We start from the raw sequence: 19878 nt of genomic DNA, 5'->3' as shown, positions 1-19878 counted from the left end.
CAAATAGAATTTCTTCATCTGTTGAAAAATAACATTTCTTCAGGGGATAAATAATAAACTTTTATGGAATAAACTGAGCTTGCAATCTCTTGTATTCAGTACCATTCATGCCAACTCATAATATCCCTAATCTTTTTGACACATCTCAAATTGTTTTGGACAGAAGTAATTAAGTAGCCAGGGGGCTCAGACAACCAGTCTTTCCAATCACCTATTATTGATTAGCCTTTGACACTAAATGTGGTCACTATCTGAACAGTGACCGTAAGCACAAGTTAAGCTTTGGTGAATATTACTTTAAAATTTGATTTTAAATATTGATTTAATATGTGACAATTATAGTTTCCACTGTTTATGATCTTTAATCCAAGACTTTGATAGATATTTGCAACTATCTAGCAGATAAATTTAGCCAGTTAGATGCTTCACTACATTTTTACTCGTATCCTAAAGATCCAGCTGCTAGTTGCAGGATGATTTTCAGTTCTAAACATTTTTTCGGATTTTAAAAAAAATGCTCATCAAGGTAAGTGGGCCTTAGTTTGGAAAAAAATCCAGACCAGGTTCCCATGTTGGACACCCATTGTGAATGGTAACCACTTCCATCAATGGTAGGATGAAGGATAAAGCATCCATTATCGTACGGCATGACATCTACTCCCCACACCATCTATACCGTGTTCAGTGCAAGGTCATCATTTAATGCCAAATTTGATGGGCGTTCTGCAATTTTAAAAATTCATTCAGGGGATGTGGGCATCACTGGCTGGGCCAACACTTAATCCCCAATTGTGGTTTGCCAGGCCATTTCAGAGGCCATGGCTGTCGATTTGGAGTCACACATAGGCCAGACCAGTTGAAGACGTCAGATTTCCTTCCCTGAAGAAAACTCAGACAGGTTTTTATGACAATGGTTCCATGGTCCTTTTGATTCCAGATATTTATTGAATTCAAATTTCACCATCTGCAGTGGTGGAATTCGAACCAGAGCATTATTACGTTGGGTCACTAGTCCAATGACAATACCACTACGCCATCGCCTCCCCCATTTGAACACAAGAATATTGAGGGCTAGACTAAGACAAACTGTTTTTTATTATTTGTTCATGGGGTGTGGGCGTCGCCGGCTGGGCCAGTATTTATTGCCCATCCCTGAGGGCATTTAAGAGTCAACCACATTGCTCTGGGTCTGGAGTCACATTTAGGCCAGACCAGGTAAAGACGGCAGATTTCCTTCTCTAAAGGGAGATTAGTGAACCAGATGGGTTTTTATGACAATTGACAATGCTTTTGTGGTCACCTTTTAATTCCAGATTTTTTTTACTGAATTAAAATTTCACCATCTGCCATGGTGGGATTCGAACCCGGGTCCCCAGAACATTACCTTGGATCTCTGGATTACTAGTCCAGCGACAATACTGCTACACCAATTTCCTCCCCGGTTTCAACTGGTCCTTAAAACTGTGTAGGCATTCGTCCCTTTAATCAGAGCTCGATTCAAACTCAGGTCTCAGAGGTGAAAGGACACCAAGCGAATCCACTTTTCCATCTAGTCCCTGACTTTCCCCATTCTCTGGTTACCTGTGCAAGTTGTCCCCTCCTCTCCGGAATGTTGTACTTGACCCACGATACGACAGCACTATACACCTGCTCCTCGCTTCGCACATTCAACTCATCGCTGGAAATGATATCAATCATTTGGTTTGCGGGCAGCAGCATGAACTCTTCACTCTCCATCACCTGGGCAAAAGGATTGAGAAATCCAATTTCACTCTGAAGCTGAACAATCAAAAACAGCAGCTCCCACAACAGTCAAACTTCAACAAGAAATATGGCCACAGATCCATTATGCCAGTGCAATAGGATATCCTCGGAGTGGAGTACCACAGCTGCCCTTGTATACTCACATATAACTGCTTATAGAGACAGTGATTAACCTGGACCGCTCACATAGAAAGTTATTATAATTACCAGGACTACAACTGGCGTCAATGACAGAGGGATCTGTTCATGATTTCGTAGCCTGCCTTATAGGCAGGAGAGTGGCCTGCTTCAAAGCAAGAGCTGCGCTTCACTAGTGTACTGCCTGTGGGAAAGTTCTCTAAGTTGGCACACCCTGAAATTAATCACAGGCTAATCGTTTTATTGGAAGTCATTTGCCAGTCATTGACAAATCCTTAGTTCCTCATCTTGGTGAGATGCCAGGTCCAGCTCAGCAATTAACCCACAAAATATTTACTTTTCTTAAAACCTCACAACCAAGAAACAGAAGAAATTAGACCATTTGGCCTTTCATGCTTGATCCACCATTCAGTATGAACATGGCTGATCCTCTATCTCATCGCCATAATCCCACACTCTCCCCATACTCCTTGATGCCTTTAGATCCTAGGAGGGGGAATTTTCCCATCCCACCCACCACAGGAATCGTCGCAGGCGGGACACCAACCATGCAAAGATCCATTGACCTTGGGCAGGATTTTCCGGTCTTGGGGCGAGCGCGGCTGGAAAATCCCAAGCTAGAAATCTATTTCCTTCTTAAATACATTCAGTGCCTCCACAGCCTTCTTGTGGTAAAATATTCTACAGGTTCACCACCCTCCGAAAGAAGAGGTCTCCCCTCATCTCAGTCCTAAATGGCCTACCCCGTATCCTGAAACTGTGACCGCCCCCCCTTGTTCTAAACCCTCCAGTCAGATTTTTTATTCATTCATGGGATATGGGCGTCGCTGGCTGGCCAGCATTTATTGCCCATCCCTAGTTGCCCTTGGAGGGCAGTTGAGAGTCAACCACATTGCTGTGGCTCTGGAGTCACATGTCAGCCAGACCAGGTAAGGGCGGCAGATTTCTTTCCCTAAAGGACATTAGTGAACCAGACGGGTTTTTAACAACAATGGTTTCATGCTCATCAGTAGATTCTTAATTCCAGATATTTTTTATTGAATTCAAATTCCACCATCTGCTGTGGCGGGAATCAAACCTGGGTCCCCAGAACATTAGCTGAGTTTCTGGATTAATACTCTGGCGATAATACCACTAGGCCATTGGAGGTCCAGGTCTCAGAGGAAACAACATCCCTGTATCCAGTCTGTCCAGCGCTGTCAGAATTTTATACGTTTCAATGAGATTCCCTCTCATTCTTTGGAATTCCAGTGAATCCAGGCCCAGTCGACCCAAGCTCTCCTCATACGACAGTCCTGTCTTCGCAAGAATCAGTCTGGTGAACCTCCAGTGGTGGTTTGCTCGTGTTTTTATGAAAACAACCGAGTCTGCACTGTCAAAGTTCGACACATTGAAGCGTGATGGATGCACGTCACGCAACACACCTATCACCATGGCAATGGTCACGGAAGTCAGAAGAGACAAGGACAGTACATGTGCAATGCACAATGTATTACTCTGCGACTAAGGGACTTTGCCGACCCCGACAAGGTCCAATTGTTTTGACTTCCTGAAGTCAATTACAGGCCAAATGTCTGCTTTTTGGACCAAAGTCCAAGAAGATAGCACATCAGGCTGTTGAAGTGGCAAATTTGGCTGGCAGTATGACAGGCAAAGTGTGATGAACATGAATTGCAGATACAAGTTATAATTACTGACACTCTTAAAAAGTATAAATCTCTTGCTGCGTTTGACAAAGATGTAATTAGATGCTGCTTACCCTCCTATATGTCAATATAATTTTAATCATTTGGTATATGTATAAATACACCACATACTGTAGTATGTGCTGCAGAATACACAGTGGCATCAAGCTCATTTCCTAACTTTGTGTTAGGATAGCCAATTTCAGGCAACACAGCGCTATAGCTGACGTCAACGTGTCCATGACAGGAAGTAGGAAGGATCAATGTCCATCATTCCTAATCTCTGGATAAATCTGTCCTCCCAAGCTGCAGTTCATAAAACAGCCTTTAATGGACTTTCAAATATCTAGAAACTTTGCACCCTTGGCAGTGCCAGCCTGTGCCCCCTGGCACTCCCAAAGGACAAAATGCCCATGCCCAGGGTTACCTTGGCACTGCCCACTGGGCATGGGACAGTGTCAAGGGAGCAGGGTGTCACTGGGATCATTCAGGGCTGGAGGGAGGCCAGCGATTGGGGCGAAAAGCACTGGCCAGCGATTGAACTGGACTGTAAACTGCAGGCTGACAGATCGGGGCCACTGCGCATGAGCAGAGGCCCAGAACAGTCAGACTCTGGTGCGAATAGGCCCCACCCCCGAGCTTTTAATGATAATCATTATGGTGACCTCTGCATTGCGCAGAGTGTAGGATATTCGAGTCTGAACTCCCTCTGAAAAAACCAATCGTGATTTACACCAGTTTTCCCCGAATTCAGCACTTAGAACTTGTTTTTTTTTTAGGAGAATCGTCCCCACTATCTTTAATAAATCATTCGAAAAAATGTGTGTATACCTGCCCTCTGCATTCTCAGGACCATGCAGAAGGTGAAGGAAATTGGAGGAGAAATAATTATTTCCAGTTTTTTAAAGAAAAGTATTAACTGATGAGTCACACGAAAGTGGCAGAGATGTGGCTTTTGCTATGGTTTACCCTCTGGAATCATTTCAAAGTATAAAATACAACAGCAAGAGACAGAGATGCCTTAATATTTCTGTAGTTTTGAAAACAATCAGTTCAGTAACAAACCTCAGAATTATAGAATCCCTACAGTGCAGAAGGAGGCCATTTGGCCCATCGAGTCTGCACTGATCACAACCCCACCCAGGCCCTATCCCCATAACCCCCGTGCATTTACCCTAGCTAGTCCCCCTGATACTAAGGGGCAATTTAGCACGGCCAATCCACCTAACCCGCACATTTTTGGACTGTGGGAGGAAACCGACACAGACATGGGGAGAATGTGCAAACTCCACACAGACAGTGACCCACGCCGGGAATCAAACCTGGGTCCCTAGCACTGTGAGGCAGCAGTGCTAACCGCTGTGCCGCCCCTCTGAAGGAAGAAGGAAACTGTTAATTACACTCTGCAATTTGGAATTTAAGCACAAATGCTGATATTAACTCTTAAATTTGGCTACATTTATATCCAAGATCCTACATCACGATGAGTAGTGCATGAGGATAAAACAAGGACATAGTACTACCATCAGGAGGCCGCAGGAGAGAGAAGGGATGGAACACTTGTCTCAAATGTTCAAATTCCACTAAGGCTGTAAAGCTCAGCCGTTGAGTTTTATAAATTACAAATTTGAGTTTTCAAAAACTCAAAAACAGGGTCAAAACAGAGAAGCATAATTTCTCACCTCTTGGAAGTTGTGTTGTGTGAATTTATCTGCTACCCGTAGCAACTCCCGACAAGCATGGGTGTCGGCAAATGCCCGAATTCCCAAACAATTGGAAGGGTCAAGCTGTCGTTTTAAAAATTCACAGCAGGTTTCTTGGATCTCAATCAGCTGCAACAAGCAAGCGGCCGGCAGCAGAGTCTGGACATTGTTCTCCTCCACAATAATCTGGGACGTGTAGGCAAACTCAATGAGCAACTCCATGGCATGCTCGTCAATGTCCCTAATCAGAACTTCCGTCTGTCTACTCTCTGCAAGTTCACTGGTGAACATTGCATGGAAATACGGACTGCAGGCTGCAAGCACCACTCGATGGGCATAGATTTTCTTCAGCCCGACAACAAGCACAACGTCGCACAGACCCTGGTTTCTCCTCAGCTGGTTGATGGCATCCAGAGTAAGTCGGGGGTGTTTGTCCGAAACGTAATGCATGCGCGCAGGTTGAGGCAGGCCTTCGGGAAGCCGGTTTGGATCGCCAGCTGTACATCGGCTGGTCACATCCATCCCCGTCACAACTGGAGACATGAAAATATCTGAAGAGGATGAAAATAATGCATCAATATGGGCATTGTGCTGTACAACACTCATCAACTCCTGTCCATTGACAACTTTGACGATGCCTCTGCTAAACCCTCTCTGTATAACACACAACAACCTGGCTTTAATCAGGAGTTTAACAACACCAGGTTAAAGTCCAACAGGTTTATTTGGTGGCTGGCTTTTGCTACCAAATAAACCTGTTGGACTTTAACCTGGTGTTGTTAAACTTCTTACTGTGTTTACCCCAGTCCAACGCCGGCATCTCCACATCATTTAATCAGGAGGGCAAGCATTTAGTCTGAATACCTATCCCTAAGACAGTGTTAAGAGAATGATCTGTCATCCCAAGGACAGTTCTGGTTCTTAGAATCATAGAATTCCTACAGTGCGGAAGGAGGCCATTTGGCCCATCGAGCCTGCACTGACAACCATCCCACCCAGGCCTTATCCCCATAACCCCAAGTATTTACCCCACTAATCCCCAACTTAAGAGGCAATTTAGCATGGCCAATCCACCTAATTTGCACATCTTTGGATTGTGGGAGAAAACCGCAAAACCTGGAGGAAACCCACGCAGACACAGGGAGAATGTGCAAACTCCACACAGACAGTGACCCAAGGCCGGAATTGAACCTGGGTCCCTGGCGCTGTGAGGCAGCAGTGCTAACCACTGTGTCACCGTGCCACCCTGATAACCAGAATTATCCAAAAGCAGAACTTAATTTTGAGTAAGAGATGAAACGTGAAAGCTAAATACATGTGCGAGCGCTAAACACAGAAGCAGATTAAAAAGTTTCATGAAACTATTATGGTGTTACGGGTAATGTATTAGCATGGATAGAGGATTGGTTAACTAACAGAAAGCAAAGAGTGAAGGCAAATGGGTGTTTTTCTGGTTGGCGATCAGTGACTAGTGGTGTGCCTCAGGGATCAGTGTTGGGACTGCAATTGTTTACGATTTACATAAATGATTTGGAGTTGGGGACCAAGTGTAGTATGTCAAAATTCGCAGATGACACGAAGATGAGTGCAGAGCAAAGTGTACAGAGGATGCTGAAAGTCTGCAAAGGGATATAGATAATCTAAGTGAGTGGGCAAGGGTCTGGCAGATGGAGTACAATGTTGGTAAATGTGAGGTCATCCATTTTGGTAGGAACAGCAGCAAAATGGATTATTATTTAAATGGTAAAAAGTTGCAGCATGCTGCTGTGCAGAGGGACCTGGGTATCCTTGTGCAGGAATCTCAAGGAGTTGGTTTGCAGGTGCAGCAGGTAATTAAGACGACAAATGGAACTTTGTCCTTCATTGCCAGAGGGATGGAGTTTAAAAACAGGGTGGTTATGTTGCAGCTGTATAAAATGCTGGTGAGGCCACACCTGGAGTACTGTGTACAGTTTTGGTCTCCTTACTTGAGAAAGGATATACTGGCACTGGAGGGGGTGCAGAGGAGATTCACTAGGTTGATTCCGGAGTTGAGAGGGTTGGCTTATGAGGAGAGACTGAGTAGACTGGGGCTATACTCATTGGAATTCAGAAGAATGAGGGGAAATCTTATAGAAACATATAAGATTATGAAGGGAATCGATAAGATAGAAGCAGGGAAGTTGTTTCCACTGGCAGGTGAAACTAGAACCAGGGGGCATGGCCTCAAAATAAGGGGAAGCAGATTTAGGACTGAGTTGAGGAGGAACGTCTTCACACAAAGGGTTGTGAATCTGTGGAATTCCCTGCCCAGTGAAGCAGTTGAGGCTACCTCATTGAATGTTTTTAAGGCAAGGATAAATAAATTTTTGAACAGTAAAAGAATTAAGGATTATGGTGAGTGGGCAGGTAAGTGGAGCTGAGTCCACGAAAAGATCAGCCATGACATTGAATGGCGGAGCAGGCTCGAGGGACCAGATGGCCTACTCCTGCTCCTAGTTATGTTCTTATTGGGCAGCACGGTGGCACAGTGGTTAGCACCGCAGCCTCATGGCTGCCAGGGACCTGGGTTCAATTCCTGGCTTGGGTCATTGTCTATGTGGAGTCTGCCGTGTCTGCATGGGTTTCCTCCCACAGTCCAAAGATGTGCAAGTTAGCTGGAATGACCATGCCACATTGCCCCCTAGTGTCAGGGGGATTAGCTAGGGTAAATACATGGGGTTATGCGGATAGGGCCTGGGTGGGATTGTGATTGGTACAGACTCGATGTGCCAAATGGCCTCCTTCTACACTGCAGGGATTCTATGGTTACTGCAGTAAGCCAGACACCCATCTGCACAGAATCTCCAGCACAGATACCAATATCAATCTATATCAAACTCAATCTATGCTCCATGTGAGCCTCCTCGCCCCCATTTCTTTCCCTCTCCCCTTGTTTACCCAGCTTCACCCTTAAATGTATCTATGTTTTCACCTCAACTACTCCCTGTGGACTTTAACCTGGTGCTGAGAGACTTCTTGTTGTGCCCACCCCAGTCCAACGCCGGCATCTCCACATCATGACTCCCTGTGGTAGTGAGTTCCACACCATATTCTCACCACCCTCTGGGTAAAGAGGTTGTTCCTCGAATTTCCCATTGGATTTATTAGGATATTATCTTATTCTTATAGCCACGAGTTTGGACCTTTCCCTCGTGGAAATATCTTCTCTAGCTTATCCTAATTCTCAATATTCAAAGACCTCTATGAAGTCACCCCTCAACCCTCTCTGGAAAATGTGATAGCTTGTTCTGATATCAGTTCTAGTATTAACCTTGAGAATATTTTCACACTTCCTTCAGTGTCTCTAGATGCTATTTATAATATGGGAAGCGGAGCGATGTACAGTATTTAATCTAACCAAGATCTGATGCGGGTTTAACTTGTCTGCTTTTTAATCCCATCCCTCTAGACTGGACTCCAGTGCTTGGTTTCTTCACCTTAAAAATAAAAGGCCTCATGACACTCCTGTTGGCGTTTTGCCCCTGGATCCCTCTTCTCCCCTCTCCATTCTGAGGTATTATTGAAGCAGATTCGGCCTCCCTTAATCTCCGCATTAAAATACCAACATCGTATGTTTGTCTATGTTGAAAATCATTTGCCAATTACATTCCTGTTCTCCTATCTTTCTCAGTGCTCACTACATCTGCAAATTCTGAAGCTGTACATCGGATTCCAAAGTATACATTTCTATAAACTTTGAACAACAGGTGTCGCAGTATCGACTCTCATGAAACACCACTTCCTATCTTTTGACCCAGCCTGAGCAGCTATGCTTAACGCTTACTCCGCTTTTGAAGACAAATGCTTCTCATTCTGAAATCAGAGGAAAATACCATGGATCTTGGCGATCCAAATTAAAAATAGAAAGTACTGGAAAAGTCAGGGCGTCTGAAGTGAGAAGCAGAGTCAACATTGAGTCCAACGTAACTCTTCATTGAGTCCCTACAGTGGAGAAGGAGGCCATTCGGCCCATCAAATCTGCACCAACTCTCTGACACAACATCTTCCCCAGGTTCAGCCCCCCCCCATCCTGGTAACCTCTCTAACCTAAACCTCTTTGGACACTAAGCTGCAATTTACCTTGGCCAATCCACCTAACCTGTATATCGTTGGACTGTGGGAAGAAACCGGAGCACCCGGAGGAAACCCAGGGAGAACGTGCAAACTCCACAGTCACCTGAGGCATGCGTGTGCAGCAAGAGAGATCAGGGATAGGCTAATAGTAGAATCTGCTATCAACACCTACTCTGGAACAATGATTTGGGACTTCAGTACTATCATTATCATTCTCTTTGCCGTGTGTTCCATGACATCTTTGTCATTTAATCTGCCCCGCCCTCTAACCTATCCCTGGCCATCTCTTTGGCTTCACCTGTCCTTCCAGTCTTTTGAAAACCATCACATTCCTCCCCGTCCTCAGTTCCGATACAGAGGAGTTATATTGCATTCGAAACATTAACTCTTTCTCTTTCCATTGATGTTGATGCTGAGTTTTTCCAGCACCTACTGCTTTTTGTCACCCGATTCTACATGCTCTGATTAGCTTGTGCGTTATGCATCCAAATAAACAACAGCTCTACTCATAAATGCACTGCTCATCCCAATAGGGAGAGTTCGATGCTCATGTTGTCAAGTATAAAATTTCACCCACAAAAAAAAGGCCTAAATACATCAAATACCCTGGAAAGTCCAGATCTAGCTCCAAATCCACTTCTGAGCACCCAGGCAAAAAAGATTAACTTAACATTTGAAAAATAGTCTCTAAAATCTCTGAAAACTCCCTGCTTGCTTGTATATTTTTGAAGGATAGTAAGAAGTCTCACAACACCAGGTTAAAGTCCAACAGGTTCATTTGGTAGCACAAGCCACGAGCTTTCAGAGAGCTGCCCCTCCATCAGGTGAGTGGGAGTTCTGTTCCAAAACAGGGCATTATATAGATACAAACTCAATTTACAAGACGATGTTTGGAATGCATTCCAAGTACGTTCGCATTCCAACCATTATCTTGTAAATTGAGTTTGTGTCTATATATGCCCTGTTTGTGAACAGAACTCTCACTCACCTAATGAAGGAGCAGTGCTCCGAAAGCTTGTGGCTTGTGCTACCAAATAAACCTGTTGGACTTTAACCTGGTGTTGTGAGATTGCTTACTGTGTTTACCCAGTCCAACGCCGGCATGTCCACATCATATTTTGAAGGATCACATACAAACAAATCTGTGTTCAGCTAAAGTGGCATGGGTTTGGCAAAATGTTTTCTAATATCTAGTCTCTCATGATTACTGGCCAAGCCCTACAGAACATCCAAAGATGAGCAGGTTAGACGGATTGACCATGTTAAATTGCTCCTTAGTGTCCCAAGATGTGTAGGTTAGGGGAAATTAGTCATTGTAAATGCGTGGGGTTACAGGGATAGGGTGGGGGAGTGGGCCTGGGTGGGATGCTCTGTTGGAAAGTCGGTACAGACTCGATGGGCTGAATGGCTTCCTTCCAGATTCTATGGTTCTAGAAACACCAGCTTGCTCATTTTTATTAGTTCGTTATAAAGGAGATATCGTGGACAAAGTGCCTTACCAAGGAGGAAAGAGTAGAGTTTCACTTGACCTGAAGTTGTCGACATTCACTTGCTGGTCCCACTCTGATTGTTCCTTACATTTAAAGTTTAGTTATTAGTCACAAGGCTTACATTAACACTGCAATGAAGTTACTGCGAAATTCTCCTAGTCGCCACACTTCGGCGCTTGTTCGGGTCATTGCACCTAACCAGCGCGTCTTTCGGACTGTGGGAGGAAACCGGAGCACCCGGAGGAAACCCACGCAGACACGTGGAGAACGTGCAAACTCCACACAGACAGTGACCCATGCCGGGAATCGAACCCGGGTCCCTGGCGCTGTGAGGCTGCAGTGCTAACCACCGTGGCGCCCCATGTAAGCCCAAGCAGCCTTGGCAGGCTATTTAAACACACTGGACACAAAGCCTAATCATTTGCTCACACTATTCCCGTCAATGGTCAAAGAACAGCGGAACCCAGGAAGTCTATTATCCAGGTTTTCCACGCTACACTTTTAATATCAACGTTTCTATTTTACGATCCTGCTCCTATATCACATTCACTTCCCCCTTTGGAGGGAACCAACCTGTTCCGATCCGACTGCCTGGCCAAATAAAGGCAACAACAGGCTGCTCAGCTACCAGGATAGACGCTCAATAGCTTTCACACCCCGTCTGCAGTTTCTCAGTGGCAAGTGGTACATTCAACAGGAAACTCCGTTGATAACGGCAGGACCATAAGATCCTGGGGCGGCATGGTGGTTAGCACTGCTGCCTCACAGCGCCAGGGACCCGGGTTTGATTCTGGCCTTGGGTAACTGTGTGGAGTTTGCATGTTCTCCCCGTGTCTGCGTGGGTTTCCTCCAGGTGCTCCGGTTTCCTCCCACAGTCCAAAGATATGTAAGTTAGGTGGATTGGCCATGCTAAATTGTCCCTCAGTGTCCAATGATGTGCAGATTAAGTGCAATGGCCTCGGTAAATGTGTGGGGTTATGGGGTAGGCCTGGTTAAGTTGCTCTTTCAGAGAGTCGGTGCAGACTCGATGGGTCGAATGGACTCCTTCTGCACTGTAGGAATCCTATGTTGAGTTACATGACACATGTGTGTGCAAAACATGAAGGCACCAAAAGGTTTGGACACAAGCTCCATTAAACCAAATTATATCACTGCTTTTCAAAATGTACTTTCCTTTCTGGAACTATACACATACCAAAGTGTGACTGGCATCACACGAGGGGAGTAAGTATGAGAGCAGAGATTCTCACTGACACGGAGCAGCTTGTCTGGAGAGTTCCCTGCCTGGGGGGTAGGATAAAGAGAGAAAATGCTGCAAACACTCAGTAGGTCAGACAGCATATCTGTGGAGTGTGAAAAAAAGAGTTGACATTCCTGGTCAGTGCCCTTACAGCAATGTGTACAGGGAGAAGAGAATAGTGTAATTTTATTTATTAGTGTTAATTAGTGTTATGGTAGGCTTGCATTAACACTGCAATGAAGTTTCTGTGAAAATCCCCTAGTCGCCACACTCCAGCGCTTGTTCGGGTACACGGAGGGAGAATTTAGGACGACCAATGCACCTAACCAGCACGTCTTTCAGACTAAGAGGGGAAACCAGAGCACCCGGAGGAAACCCACGCAGACACAGGGAGAACATGCAAACTCCGCACAGACAGTGACCCAAGCCGGGAATCGAACCCAGGTCCCTGGCACTGTGAGGCAGCAGTGCTAACCACTGTGCCACCGTGAATAAAAGCAAAGAGAGAATTTTTAAAAGCAAATTACCACTTACGCTGGAATCTGAAACAAAAGCAGAAAATGTTGGAAATAACACCTTACACGCATCTCAACGCTATTCATTGAATCATAGGGGGGGGATTTTCCCATCCCGCCCATCACAGGAATTATAGCAGACGTGGGATGGACCATGCAAAGATCCACTGACCTCAGGCGGGATTTTCCAGTTTTGAGGCGAGTGTGGCCAGAAACTCCCGTCCATAGAATTCCTACAGTGCAGAAGGCCATTCAGCCCATTGAGTATGCACCGACTCTCTGACAGAGCATCTTACCCAGACCCTGTTTGTTCCCTGCCCTAATCCCATAACTCCACACATTTACCATGGCCAATACACCTAACCAGCACATCTTTTGGACTGTGGGAGGAAATCGGATCAAACCCTCGCCGACATGGCGAGAAGTAGGTTAGAGGGATTAGTGGGTAAATATGTGGGGATAGGGGAATAGGGCCTGGGTGGGATTGTGGTCGGTGCAGACTCGATGGGCCGAATGGCCTCCTTCTGCTCTGTAGGGTTTCTATGATTTCTATGAACATGCAGGCTCCACACAGACAATGACCCAAACTGGGAACTGAACCCAGGTCCCTGGCACTGTGAGGCAGCAGTGCTAACTACTGTGAATAAAATCAGAGGGAGAGAGAAATTCTAAAAGAAAATTACCGCAGATGCTGGAATCTGAAACAAAAGCAGAAAATGCTGGAAAATCTCAGCAGGTCTGACAGCATCCGTGGAGAGAGAGAAACGGAGTCAACATTGAGTCTTTGTTGGAGCTGGCCAGCTTTGACAAAGGGTCATCCCGACTCAAAATGTTAGTTCCCTCTCCACAGATGCTGTCAGGCCTGCTGCTTTGACTAAGATTATCATAGAATCACTACAGTGCAGGAGGAGCCCTGTTCTCAAAATTGACAATCCTTTTCACAGTATGTTTTTCGTGTGGGAGAGAGAAATTGTCAACCCACATCCAGACTGAGAATAAAAATTGTTCAGAAGTTATTTATTACATCGGTGCGGTGGCACAGTGGTTAGCGCCGCTGCCTCACAGCGCCAGGGACACAGGTTCGATTCCCAGCTTGGGTCACTGTCTGTGTGGAGTTTGCACGTTCTCCCCGTGTCTGCGTGGGTTTCCTCCCACAGTCCGAAAGAGGTGCTGGTTAGGGTGCATTGGCCGTGCTAAATTCTCCCTCAGTGTACCCGAGCAGGCAGCGGGGTGTGGCGATTAGGGGATTTTCACAGTAACTTCACTGCAGTGTTAATGTAAGCCTTACTTGTGACACTAATAAATATAACAAAAAAAAGCAAATCCCCAATAGAATATTGAACACAGGGGTCCATTCGGCCCATCGTGTCTGTTCTAGCCCTTTCCATGGAGCTGATTAGCGCACTCTCCTCAATTCCCCCCTCCCTGACAAGTATTTATTCCATTCTTTTTCTCCACCTCAAACAATATAGACACAAGGCAGCCATCCTGAGGCCAATGGAACTCACCAGAAGGTGGCCTGAGGCCGGACACAGACCCTCCTCAGCGGCTCAGCACCAGCACCCGGCCCCGAGGCAGCGGCCCGGGGACATCCCGCTCCTCCATCACCGCCTCACAAAAAAAACAAACCCGCCTCACTAACTCCTCAGACCCAGAGCCGTGGGGATCTCTCCCTCACCGCCTGCGCTATTCCCCCACGGTGGGACAGTCCCCATGCCGGCCACTCCCGCTCCGACTCCGGCCAGCGAGCAACCCCATCCCAACCCGCCCGCGCCCACCGCTAAAGCCCGCCCCCCTCGACCGTCCCCATTGGCTGCAATCCATCCCCGTACCGCGTCCTGATAGGATGTTCCCCTGCCAATCACCCCCAACGGAGTCCCGCCTTATTGCCTCATTTCCATTGGCTCTAGTCTGTCAGCATGCTACATCCTGATAGGACAGTCAGCTGTCAGTCACACTCTAACTAAGTCCCGCCCCCATCTCATCCCCATTGGCTGCAATAAATCCCAGTGCCGCGTTCTGATAGGATGCGTGTCCGCCAATCATTCCCAACGCGTCCCGCCTTACAACCTCATTCTCATTGGCTCTAATCCATCCCAGTACCGCTTCATGATAGGTTGCTCATCTGTCAATCATTCTGACTAGGACCCGCCCCCTCTATCTCATCCCCGAAGCTTCTAATAACTCTCAGTACCTCATTCTACTAGAATGTCAGAGTCCTGGGTGGCCCAGTGGGTTAGCACTGCTGCCTCATAGCACCAGGGACCTGGGTTCGATTCCCGGCTTGGGTCACTGTCTGTGCAGAGTTTGCATGTTCTCCCCGTGTCTGTGTGGGTTTACTCCGGGTGCTCTGGTTTCCTCCCATAGTCCAAAGGTGTGTGAGTTAGGTGCATTGACTGTGCTAAAATTGCCCCTTTGTGTCCTGAGATGTGTAGATTGGAGGGATTAGTGGGCTGGGGTAGGGATTGTGGTCGGTGCAGGCTCGATGGGCCCAATGGCCTCTTTCTGCGTTGTAGGGTTTCTATGATACTCATCTGTCAATCCCAAAGTTGTGTTTTGATAAGATGTTGGATCTGTCAATCAGCCAGCCCAGGCTCCACCCCCTCATCACAACCCCTGAACCAACAGAGCTAATCATTCCCACTGACAGCATCCTGACAGGATCATAGAATCTCTACAGTGCAGGAAGAGGCCATTCAGCCCATCGAGCCTGCAATGACAACAATCCTACCCCCGTAACCGCCCCCCCCCCCCCCCCCTGTATTTACCCTAGCTCGTCCCCCTGACACTCGGGTTAATTTAGCATGGCCAATCCACCTAACCCGCAGACACGGGGAGAATGTGCAAACTCCACACAGACAGTGACCCGAGCCGGAAATGAACCCGGGTCCCTGGTGCTGTGAGACAGCAGTGCTAACCACAGTGCCACCTGTAAGAACTGTAGACAATACTTCAGCTAAGGTCTAACTAATTAGTGTCTTGTATAAGTTCAGCATTACCTCCTTGCTTTTGTACTCTATGCCCTTATTAATAAAGCCCAGATTATTGCTCTCTGTTTTATTAACTCCTCTCTCTACCTGCCCTGAAACTTTTAATGATCCATGCACATACACACCCAGGTCCCTCTGTTCCTGCACTCCACTTTAAGAATTTTACCCATTATTTTATATTGTCTCTCCATGTTCTCCGTACCAAAATGCATCAACTGACACTTCTCCGCATTGAACTTCATCTGCCATCTATCTGCCCACTCCACCAACTTGTTTATGTCCTGTCAAAGTTTTATACTATCCTCTTCACAGTTTGCAATTCTTCCAAGTTTTGTGCCATCCGCAAACTTTGAAACTGCCCCCTGCACACCAAGATCTAGCTTATTAATGTATATCAGGAAGAGCAAGTGTGGTGATTGTCCCTTTCAGGGTAAACAGCAGAGTAAGGGTCACGTAGCCTGGGTGATCAATCAGGACTCAGAGTGGGGAATTACCCCCGGGGGAGGGGTTTCCCCTGGGCAGAGATATTTTAGGATTATGCATGCCAAACGACGACAATAATCTCTCCCTCAATGTCATCAAAACGAAGGAGATAGTCATCAACTTCAGGAAGCATAGTGGAGAACACACTCCTGTCTACACCAATGGGGACGATGTAGAAATAATTGAGAGCTTCAGGTTTTAAGGTGTCCAAATCATCAACAACCTGACCTGGTCCCTCCATGCTGACGCTATAGGTAAGAAAGCCCACCAATGCCTCTACTTTCTCAGGAGACTGAGGAAATTTGGCACGTCAGCTACAACTCTCATTAACCTTTACAGACATGCCATAGAAAGCATTCTTTCTGGTTTTATCACAGGTTGATATGGCTCCTGCTCTGCCCAAGACCGCAAGAAACTACAAAGGGTCATGAATGAAGCCCAATCCATCACTCAAACCAGCCTCCCATCCATTGACACTGTCTACACTTCCTGCTGCCTCGGAAAAGCAGCCAGCATAATCAAGGACTTCACGCACTCCGGGCATTCTCTCTTCCATCTTCTTCCATCGGGAAAAAGATACAAAAGTTTGAGATCACATACCAACTGACTCAAGAACAGCTTCTTCCCTGCTGCTATCAGACTTTTGAATGAGCCTACCTTGCATTAAGTTGATCTTTCTCGATACCCTAGCTATGACTGTAACACTACATTCTGTATAAATACATTTTATACAAATTTGATTTGATTTAATTTATTATTGTCACACGTATTGGGATACAGGGAAAGGTATTGTTTCTTGCACCTTGCACGCTATACAGACAAAGCATACTGTTCATAGAGAAAGAAAGAAGAGGGTGCAGAATATAATGTTACAGTCATAGAAAGATCAATTTAAGATAAGTGAAGGTCCATTCAAAAGTCTGATGGCAGCAGGGAAGAAGCTGTTCTTGAGTTGGTTGGAACAGGATCACAAACTTTTATACCTTTTTCCAAACAGAAGAAGGTGGAAAAGAGATTGTCCGGGGTGTGTGGGGTCCTTGATTATGCTGCCTGTTTTTCTGAGGCAGCAGGAAGTGCAGATGGAATCAATGGATGGTAGGCTGGTTTGCGTGATGGAATGGGCTACATTCATAGCCCTTTGTAGTTTCTTGCGGTCTTGGTCAGAGCAGGAATCATACCAAGTTGTGATACATCCGAAAAGGAAGCTTTTTGTGGTGCATCTGTAAAAATTGGTGAGACTCATAGCAGACATGCCAAATTTCCTTAGCCTCCTGAGAAGGTATAGACGTTGGTGGGCTTCCTTAACTATAGCATCAGTATGAAGGGCCCAGGAGAGGTTGTTGCTGATCTGAACATCTAAAAACCTGAAGCTCTTGACTATCCCCACTTCATCCCATTTGATGTAGACAGGGGCATGTCCTCCACCACGCTTCCTGAACTCGATGACTATCTCCTTCATTTTACTGACATTGAGGGAGAGATTATTGTCATCACACCAGTTCATCAGATTCTCCATCTCTTTCCTGTACTCTGTCTCGTCATTGTTTGAGATCTGACCCACTACAGTGGTGTCATCACCAAACTTGAAAATGGAATTGGAGAGGAATTTAGCCACACAGTCATAAGTGTATAAGGAATATAGTAAGGGGCTGAGGACACAGCCTTGCGGGACACTGGTGTTGAGGATAATTGTGGAGGAAGTGTCGCTGCCTATCCTTACTGCTTGCGGTCTGTGGGTTAGGAAGTCAAGGACCCAGTGGACTCAGGAGGCCACAATTTCAGTATCATCAAACCACACCGTACAGGCTAAGCTATCTATTCATATTTATTTATTAATGAAAAGTATACAGAAGAGAAATAACACAGTGAGATAATGAATTGGTGCTTTTCTATAGACCTCTTTCGTAGATCTTCAGCATGAGATGCTGCACATTATTACGTGCGTTCAGTTCACTCACACAACCTAATTCACATCAGGACCATAATCAACAGAAGAACATTGTATTGTGCGGATAAGAAGCTTTTGGCGATGGTGCAATCTATCATTGGGAATGAAAGGGACGATACCCTGTTGAACAATTAGTCACATCAAACTGGGTCTTGAGTATTTGCTGGGGACCCGATACTGTAGAATTCAATATTCCTGCAGGAAAATATCTAAAGCTTTTTTCAATTGCTGAGGCAGCAGGAAGTGCAGATGGAGTCAATGGGTGGGAGACTGGTTTGCGTGGTGGAATGGGCTACATTCACAGCCCTTTGTAGATCTAAAGCTTTTTTCAATTGTTAGTTTTATGTCAGTTTCATGTCAGAAAATATCTTTCATTTTGTAAAATAATGAAACAGGAACTTTTGCAATACAATGAAAGAGGCGGCAGGGGTGGCACAGTGGTTGGTATTGCTGCCTCACAGCACCAGGGATCCGGCTTCAACTCCAGCCTCGGGTCAATGTCTGTGTAGAGTTTGCACGTTCCCCTCGTGTCTGCATGGGTTTCCTCCCACAGCCCAAAGATGTGCGGATTGCGTGGATTGGCCATGCCAAATTGACCCTAGTGTCAGGGGAATTAGCAGGGTAAATATGTGGGGTTACGGGAATAGGGCCTGGGTGGGATTGTGGTTGGTGCAGACTCGATGGACTGAATGGCCTCCTTCTGCACTGTTGGGATTCTATGGTCTCCATTAAGGTTATTTCTTTTATTCGAAATTAAACCAGTTCAAACAAAGACAGAGGTTTCCTATTTGCCTCAGACACCGGCAATGAAGGCTTAACAAGCATTGAAGTTATGATTTATATTTAACACTCGTTGATATATACCTTCCCTGTGTTATATATTCTACGATGCTGTAAACATGGTCATTTCACTGAAATCCATTTGTTGTACATATTATTTCTTTTGCTCAGGGAGTCCTGAAGCACTATCGATTTCTATCTAATTAACTTGTCTCTGTTGCGCTGCTATTTGATATTCAACGTTACCCACAGTGTCTTTGGTACTAAATAATTCACCTAGTGCAAGTTTACTTTCAGAAACACACAATCGGTGTAGGGAAGGGACAAGTACTTAGCAGATAAATGTACGTTGTAATTTGTTTAATGTTACACAAATTCAGGCAAGCTAGCAAAACGATAAAAACGAAAAGTCTGCAAGGGGACAAAATCTAACGTGAGTGAAATGTTGTCCATCGGTGTTTACCTGCTTTGTGTTCCCTTTCCCAGGTATTTGATCTATGAGAAGCGATTGGATTACCGTCTGTGAGCGCATCCTCCTGACAAGGGAATTAAATTAACCAAACAGTATCTTCCTCCATTTTGAAATTTCAGAGTGGAGTTTGTCACAGTCTGGGAGCAATAAGACCAGGTAACCTGTACCTCGTTGAGGATTTATCCATCTAGAACCTGCTTCAGCTAACCATGCAGGTAAGCGTGTTACAACATTTTACCAACAAGTGCGAAAGTATTAAGCAACTTCTAAGTTACACCGTGCTAATGGGACAGGTCAGTAACAAAAAACATTATCTTGTCAGCTTTGCAACATTTAAACATAAACCTATTGAGTCTTACTAATTGAGTAACTGTACATTTTAAGTTTTAGTGTGTTTATTAGTGTTGCAAGTAGGCTTACATTGACGCTGCAGTGAAGTTGCTGTGAAAATCCCCTAGTCGCCACATACTCTGGCGCCTATTAGGGTACACTGAAGGAGAATTGAGCGTGGCCAATCCACCTTACCCCCACACCATTGGATTGTGGGCGGAAATCGGAGCATCCAGAGGAAACCC

The 19878-nt window shown here is 45.6% G+C and overlaps 1 protein-coding gene across 2 annotated transcripts in view; it reads right to left on the bottom strand.

Moving 5' to 3' along the window:
• The window catches only part of LOC144502414 (kelch-like protein 20), a 44131-nt gene extending 29729 nt beyond the window's left edge, over positions 1–14402 (bottom strand). The window contains exons 1-3 of one of the 2 annotated variants that reach the window (XM_078226294.1): positions 14139–14402; positions 5270–5841; positions 1582–1740 (exon numbers count right to left, since the gene is read on the bottom strand). In XM_078226294.1, coding sequence (XP_078082420.1) covers positions 1582–1740; positions 5270–5833 — 723 coding nt within the window. In that variant the 5' untranslated portion in view covers positions 5834–5841; positions 14139–14402. Of the gene's footprint in view, positions 1–1581; positions 1741–5269; positions 5842–13313; positions 13380–14138 lie in introns of those variants that run through there. The other variant, XM_078226293.1, reaches the window with a different exon arrangement.
• Positions 14403–19878: the final 5476 nt, after the last annotated feature.

The sequence above is a fragment of the Mustelus asterias genome, chromosome 13 (genome assembly GCF_964213995.1).
Source record: "Mustelus asterias chromosome 13, sMusAst1.hap1.1, whole genome shotgun sequence".
Classification (NCBI taxonomy): Eukaryota; Metazoa; Chordata; class Chondrichthyes; order Carcharhiniformes; family Triakidae; genus Mustelus; species Mustelus asterias.
The sequence above is the reverse complement of the archived record's forward strand: the minus strand, read 5'-3'. Positions and strand labels throughout refer to the sequence as shown.